This window comes from Pyrus communis, chromosome 7, assembly GCF_963583255.1.
Source record: "Pyrus communis chromosome 7, drPyrComm1.1, whole genome shotgun sequence".
In the NCBI taxonomy this organism is placed as follows: domain Eukaryota; kingdom Viridiplantae; phylum Streptophyta; class Magnoliopsida; order Rosales; family Rosaceae; genus Pyrus; species Pyrus communis.
This window is the reverse complement of record NC_084809.1, coordinates 26,333,128-26,340,825: the sequence shown is the minus strand read 5'-3', so window position 1 is coordinate 26,340,825 and position 7,698 is coordinate 26,333,128. Positions and strand designations below refer to the sequence as shown.

Genomic DNA, 7,698 nt, shown 5'->3' with positions numbered 1-7,698 from the left:
TGGCTGTTAATCCAATTTTGCATCAACAACTTAGTACAATGAATAATTGGTTGACGCCTACCAATCTTCCAGCGGTTGAACCTACCATGTAATATGCATCTCACAAAGTTCCCTATACAATTATCTTTGGTTCGTTTGTCTTTTTTATTTTCTGTGATTCAGCAGATGCTTTGGTTTTTTGCTTGTTAATTGAAGACTGCGTCATTTAGTACTACGGTTTAGTGATATTCTTCTTCACTTGTAAGCGAGAGGTCTTAGGTTCAATTCTCGCCAAATGCGAGTTTGAACCACATTATTGCTAACCCATTGTGAGGCTAAACCCACCCCTTTCCCTTAATGTAGATAACAGTAAATTGACTTCTAGATTGCTACTCGTAATTAGGAAATTAGAAGATGGTTAATTAAGGTGTTATTGATTAATGATAGTGGAATCTGATACCCTAATATTTCTCACATTGGTTTAACTCAAAATTTTATTCTCTTGCTTAATTGGTTGGCGATATTGAACGCCTGTTGCAGTCTTGCCCCAACGTTTGTGTCTCTGATGTCCATCCTACTGCCCAATTGTGTGGCCTATAAATTGGCCAAGCCCTTGATTTTGAAAACGATTCATTTTGGTTTGAAGAACCTCTAGACCTTATTCTGGCATGTTCTTCTAAACATTTTGTTATAAAATCTTTCATAATTCAATACAGCGATCTTATCGCTACCGCATCTCGTCCTGAAATGTTTTCTAGTAAGATGAAATTTCTCCTTATTCCACCCACCACCTCAAATTGTTTTCTAGTAAGAAGGTGGAATCCTATTTTTCGAATCAACAACTTCACATTCATTTACATAAGAAATGAAATCAAATAATTGTATTTTATTGATTAAGATTGAAAAAAATGAAGCTGTTCAAACATTTCTTGCATCCCAAATGATTGATGCGAATACATGCGTGGGAGAACAAAACTCAAACATCGTTAACTCTATTTTTCACATATTTATTAACAAAAGAATTGAATTAGCCAGGACACCAAATACAACAATATACATGGAGAGCAAGTGGATGCAATTGCAATCAACAATCTACAGCCCCCTAGAACTAGGAACATCAATCCACTGCAGTTGGACTTCAACCTCCCCACACTCCACATTTCTGAGCCTGAGGGCCATGTTCTGGACAAGTTTGCCTTTAGACCAGATAATGCAGCTCTCTTCAGCAAGGCAGTTTTCCCTATTTGGTTGTACTTTTGCAATTACGGTTCCATCTAGTAGGCCTTCCAATCGCATCCTCAAGACTTTGATAAATAGTGCAATCTCAAACTCTGCGTCCCCCATTTTGTCATCAAAACTAAATCTGTCTTTATCATACACACACAGCGTGATGGGAAGATTTGGTTCTGTGACGGAAAGTGTCAATGTTTCATCCCATACTGGATTCACATTCCTCTTCACCACAGCAGTTTTCAGTTTCTGCATCATCAAAAAATTGGGTTAAATAAGCTGTACTATTTTCATGTCTGAGTTTAGTCAAGTTGACTATAATAGCGTGATTCGCTGCACCAAAGTTTGAATCCTCCCACGCCGCATTGTTCTAACATGTCATCGAAAACCTTAATTTCAAGGACATATATATGACCAAACCCCAGAATCCCAATTGGATCAAGAAATGCATCAAAACTAGAAAGAAAGAAAAAAACACAGAGTAAGTAGTAAAATGAAGGAAGCTAGCCAAATGAATACCTGCTTGCCCATTTTGACAACGACGTAAGGATCACTGCTTCTCATGTCTCTAACAGCAAGGTTCACTCCTCTCTGGACGTGAACACTAAGCAGACCCATCATGTTCTCCATTAGATAAACAACAGATTTTGTTTAATTTATTTCCAAAAATGACAGGAGTACAGGAAGGAATATGCAGGAGAGGAGGGTGAGAAATTTTGCTCTCTTTGTATTCAAGTGTATCTGTGGATGAAGGAGTTTTGATGTCAAACCACTGCCCTTCCTCCCTTTTATACACAAAATTGTCTGAAGAGTCAAAGACCATCCTATCTGCTTTTGATTTTCAACAAGTGGATTACGTGACCCTCAAAATCAACCCAACCAACAATAGTCACGCGCTCTCATGGACCTGTTCTCTCCAGCCTAATAATAAACAATCAAAAGAAAGGAATAAAAAAAAGACCCTTTCTAATTGAACAAAAAAAATAAAATACTGAGTAAACAGTCGAGGGAGACTCATTGAGAATTTGGTACGCAACCGAATAATCAATAATTAAAAGAAGGAAACAACCAAAAAGAAGACCCTTTCTAATTGAACTAAAAATATAAAAATTACAAAGCAAACAACTGAGGGAGACTCATTGCGAATTCGCTAAGCACCCAATAATCAACAATTTAAAGAAAAAAAAAAAAATAGAAGACCCTTTCTAATTGGACTGAAAAATAAAATACATAGTAAACAATTGACAGATACTCATTGTTAATTCGGTATGATTATTGTACACAAATCGTCGTACCAATTATCATACCAAACTTTTAATATATCAAATTATTTTTGTATACTGAATTTCAATATGCCATAAAATTTGGCTGACATGGTATCATAATGGTACTGTAGCAATTTGGTATTGGCCTATTTTTTCTGGGCCCACAACTTGTTTTTGCTTCGCCTTTTTGCTAAAGTAGCCCACGTATGAATATGAAACTAATATCATCTTTAATTTTGAAATAATCTAATATACATATAACATTAAACCTACAACCATGATTCATAATTCACCATTATTTCTCACATTTAGTAAGTCAAACCATGCACTCAGGATTAAAAATAAAAGTTAGGGTTAGAAGCCAAATCAAACAGAAGGTAAAACTTTCAAGTTGCAGACTAATGAAATATATCAAAGATAAAAGTTAACAATTAGTATTATATTTGTATAGAAAATTGTTTTGGCATTCCAAAATTTTCATTTTACTCTCCAAACTTTCTATAATTAGAAAAAAAAAATTACACTTATAGGAGATGCATAATGAGATTTTTTTAGTGCTAATCACAGTTCTCTTTATATATTTATAAATAATATAGTATTTAACATATGTATATATACATTCAATATGGTCTGGTAGTATCGTAATGTAATATATATATATATATATATATATATATTCAGTACGATAGAGTAATACCGCCAGTATTGGTTAATATCAGTACCATACCAAATATCTTCGGTTGGTCACCGTACCATTATCATTTTTCATCTATCCTTCATAAATTTTTGTCACGTGACGCACCTAAGAGATCGTAACAACGTCATTTCTCAATCCTAAAATACGAAAACTGGTCCAATGGGGGAAAGCCGTAGTAACATTTTTTTCTTGCTATGAAAAGATTGCCTTACCGAACGCTACACGTATGATCCGCCCAAAAGAGTTATGGGTTTACCAAACTCTGTTTGGGTACCAAGTATTGGGACCTCGCCGCTGGCACACCTCTCCTAACTATTGCCCATTTATTCTGGAATAATCTTTTTAGGAGGGACAATTTTACATATTTCTGCCAAATCCTTCTATTGCCAAGTTTCTCTCCAAAGTTAAACCCTCTACCAAATTTTTTTCTTCAGTCGAATAAGTTCTTAAATTTATTATAAGCTATCAATCTATCCTTCAAAATGCGTCACATGAAAGTCATGCTGCTTAAATTGACAGATAATTGGATATAATAGTTTCGAATATATGAGCATGACGAAAATTAACAACTTTTAATGAATTTCAAATTTCCTTTTTAAAAAAAAATCAAAAGACTTAATTTTTTACTTAACTAACAATTCAGGAACCAAATCACCAAATTACTCATTACATTTTTTCTTTTTTACAAGGCATAGAACATTTCTCACTTGCTTGCCTTAAAATTGTGTCTCCTCCATTTTTTGGTACGTATCATATCACTTAACCCCAACTTAACTTTGTTAACCTTTACTAAATTGAAAAATAAATAAATAAAATTTTAAACAAAATCTCATAAACCAAATTCCTAACCCCTCCTACTCACCCATAAAAGCCAGCCACCCCCGGCCTTACTCGTTGTCGGCCCACAGCCCAAGCTTCCTCTCTCACTAGGCTTAAGGTTCAACCCTTAATACTATGGTCTAGTGGTATTTCTCTTCACTTTTAAGCGCGAGGTCTTAAGTTCCATTCTAGCCAAAGGAGAATTTGAACCATATTATTGCTAGTCCAATGTGTGGCTAAGCTCTTCCCCTCCCACTTAGTGTGGATAATATCGATTATTAAAAAATAAAAATAAAAAGATCCATCAAAGATCATTGTTTTTTTAATGAAATTGGCTCAATGGCCCCAATCTACTAGTTCAGCGATAAAAATCATTGCTTTACGTTAATTGTACCATAATTGACAAGGATGAACGTATTATTTTCAATTTGATTGATTTAGGAGCAGTGAAGGATGGGGTTATTTCCATGAGTTCGAGATTGATTTGAAAATTTAGGAAAGCTAATTGAATAGTCCCCATGGATGAGATTATTCAGAGAGAGAGAGTTGGGAGGATTTGGCGACAGCAAGTAGAATCAGGGGTTGCCACCAATAACTGTTGGGAATGGTGGCCGGACTTTGGTGGCAGCTAGTTTCTTGGTTTTGTTATGACGTCTGTTTATACATGGAAGACACCATTTTAACGACCGGAAACCCGATGTCATTAACTGAAGACTCCATGACTCTTCCAATGATATTCGCTCCATTAAGTTTCATAAAACACTCTCCATTAAGTTTCATAAAACACTTTGAGAAGGCTGATGAAGTAACCTCTTTTGGAGAAAGTATCAAAGATTCTTCACCAATTGAGACATAGGATAAATAGCCAACAACAAACTCAAGGAGAATCTCTGTCTATCCAATCAGTCGAGACTTCTAAGGCAAACTGATTCTACATCTCCAGCCCCGTCTATCTAGTTGGTTGGCTTCACTTGTTGCTTCTTAAAAACTCATTCACCCAGCTGGTCGTCATCCGTTGACAGCAAACCCAAACTCATCTATCCAATCGAAATTTGTGTTGATGGTTCATGAATCAGTTAGTTTTCACAAAAGGTGTAAAAGGATTTCACGTAAAGCCTTGATTTGTGTGTCGAGTTGAAGGTCCTTTTTATGTTGCCAACACTCTTGCATTTGTAGGAATAAATTACTTAATGTTCAAGCTGTAGAGTCTGATAGTATTGCAAATCCTTGGAATATTATCTTGATATACTTAGAATTATCCTCAATTTCCTCACAAATGATTCTTCCACCAAAACTCTATCACTGCCGAGTTTCACCTTCTTCAACTCGAACTACGATTCTGAACCTAAACTAATTATGCCATTAGTTCAAATTTCATCCAGACGCCAATCATGGTCATTCATCCAGAATGTAATTCTGATCCTCAAGCAATTCTACTTTGTCTAGAACTCAATCACGCCACCAGCAATGCACTACTGGGCCGAAATTCAGTCTCTTTTCTAGGCTGACTCCTAACAACTCAACTGAAATCAGGAACGCATGCCGGAAGTCATCTAGATCTTCTTTTAATCTAACAGCTCCAAAGATATGGTTGATACTGTAAAATCTGGTATAAAGAATTGGATACATAGGTTGCTTTGGTGTTGTGCTTGTTAGGCGGAGAAGATTGACATAAGAATTGGTAGGTGAATAATTAGGGTTCTATTGATTAATGGTTGTGGAATTCGAAAGATGAGTGTTACACTTATCATTTATTTGTATCATCATTTGTACTCTCCCTCTAATAAAGATAAAGTCCACCAACACATGTGGGTCCTATCTATTAGAGTGATATATACAAATGATGGTACAAATAGATGATGAATAACATTTTTGAATTTGAAACCCCAATATTTCTTACATTGGTTAACTCTATATTTATTCTCTTGCTTAATCAGTTTCATGCTCAATTTAGTATTCTTAAACCAAATTCACTTTTCTCAACTAGGTTGGTGTTGAATTAGTTTGAGTGAGGTTAATATTTTTTATTTATTTTTTTAGTAATGATACACTTACCATCTATTTGTACTATCTCTTTAGTAAATGTTACGTGAGACTCATCTATTTGAGAGAAATGATATAAATTATGATGCTTTCTATTTTTTTCCAACTTTGTGAGTTCGACCTCGTGCTTGCATATCTATATCCTACAGACTTGGTCCCCCACAACCCTCACATATATAATAACAAATTTTCTTCTATTAAGAATGGTAGAATCCATTTTTTTGAATCAACAACTTCACACAATAATTTGTTTACATAAGAAAATGTTGTATGATTAGTACAAATGAGAAATGAATTTATCGATTAAAATTGTAAAAAAAATGAAGGTGCTCAAACAACTCTCGCATCCCAAATGATTGATACCAATACCTGGGTGGATAAAACTCATAAAAACCGATCACTCTATTTCACATCTTTATGAACAAAAGAATTGAATAAGCCACACCAAATCCAACTGTATACATGGAGAGAAAGAGAGAGAGAGAGCAATTGCAATCTACAATCTACAGACCCCTAGAACTAGGAACATCAATCCACTGCAACTGGAGTTCAACCTCGCCACACTCCACATTTCTGAGTCGGAGGATCATGTTTTGAACGAGTTTGCCGTTGGACCAGATAATGCAGCTCTCTTCAGCAAGGCAGTTTTCCCTGCTTGGTTGTACTTTTGTAAGTACGGTTCCATCTGGGAGACCTTCCAATTGCATCCTCAAGACTTTGATAAATAGTGCAATATCAAACTCTGCGTCTCCCATTTTGTCATCAAAACTAAATGTGTCTTTATCGTACACAGAAAGCGTGATCGGAAGATTTGGTTCAGTAACTGAAAGTGTCAATCTTTCATCCCATTCTGGATTCACATTCCTCTTCACCACACCAGTTTTCAGTTTCTGCATCATCAAAAATAGGTTTAATTAATAAGCTATCAAGGACTATATGCATATATAAGTTTAGCAAATTAAGTTGACTACAATAGCGTGATCCACCCTCCGCACCAAACTTCGGTTCCCCCCACCCCGCGTAGTTCTAACTTGTCATCTAAAACCTAAATTTTCAGACACATACAACCAAAAGCCACAAATCCTAGAAACCCAAATGGATCAAGAAATGCATCAAAACAAGAAAAGAAACGAACAAAAAAGCTAGTAACTTGAAGGAAGCTAGCAAAATGAATATATTACCTGCTTGCCCATTTTAACAACAACATAAGGATCACTGCTTGTCAGGTCTCGAACAGCAAGGTTCACTCCTCCTTGGACATGAATCCTCAGCAGACCCATCATGGTCTCCATTAGATCAACACCAGATTTTGTGTAATTTATTTCCACAAATTCAACTAGTACCAAAAATGGCAGGAGTGCGAAGGAATATGCAGGAGAGGAGGGTGAGAAATTTGGTTTCTTTGTATTCAAGTGAATCTGTGTGTGAAGGAGTTTTGATGCCAAACCACTGCCTTTCCTGCCTTTTATACACAAAATTGTCTGAACAGTATTCTTTATGCTTTTACTAGAAGCCACCCACTTGACCGAAAAGAAAAGGGTAGATGCCACCCTCTAACGCAAATCCCCTGTGCTTTTAATGTTCAACATGTGCCTTACGTGACCCATCAAAATCAACCCAGCTAAGAATAATGAAAAAACAAATTCTAATTGAACAAAACATAAA

At 35.7% G+C, this 7,698-nt stretch overlaps 2 protein-coding genes across 2 annotated transcripts; both read right to left on the bottom strand.

Moving 5' to 3' along the window:
* Nucleotides 1–897: 897 nt before the first annotated feature.
* LOC137740935 (protein C2-DOMAIN ABA-RELATED 4-like) lies at nucleotides 898–1,947 on the bottom strand. The gene is made up of 2 exons (XM_068480739.1): nucleotides 1,729–1,947; nucleotides 898–1,458 (listed from the first exon to the last, which is right to left on the bottom strand). Exons 1-2 carry the CDS (start codon nucleotides 1,837–1,839, stop codon nucleotides 1,072–1,074), a joined length of 498 nt encoding a protein of 165 aa, XP_068336840.1. The 5' UTR covers nucleotides 1,840–1,947; the 3' UTR covers nucleotides 898–1,071.
* Nucleotides 1,948–6,283: 4,336 nt separating this feature from the next.
* LOC137740305 (protein C2-DOMAIN ABA-RELATED 4-like) lies at nucleotides 6,284–7,479 on the bottom strand. The gene is made up of 2 exons (XM_068480166.1): nucleotides 7,215–7,479; nucleotides 6,284–6,923 (listed from the first exon to the last, which is right to left on the bottom strand). Exons 1-2 carry the CDS (start codon nucleotides 7,323–7,325, stop codon nucleotides 6,537–6,539), a joined length of 498 nt encoding a protein of 165 aa, XP_068336267.1. The 5' UTR covers nucleotides 7,326–7,479; the 3' UTR covers nucleotides 6,284–6,536.
* Nucleotides 7,480–7,698: the final 219 nt, after the last annotated feature.

Coding starts and splice junctions, on each gene's coding strand:
- LOC137740305 (XM_068480166.1), bottom strand. CDS start 7,325: ATGGAGACCATGATGGGTCTGCTGAGGATTCATGTCCAAGGAGGAGTG. Junction 6,924..7,214: donor TTGTTAAAATGGGCAAGCAG/GTAATATATTCA, acceptor TTGATGATGCAG/AAACTGAAAACTGGTGTGGT.
- LOC137740935 (XM_068480739.1), bottom strand. CDS start 1,839: ATGGAGAACATGATGGGTCTGCTTAGTGTTCACGTCCAGAGAGGAGTG. Junction 1,459..1,728: donor TTGTCAAAATGGGCAAGCAG/GTATTCATTTGG, acceptor TTGATGATGCAG/AAACTGAAAACTGCTGTGGT.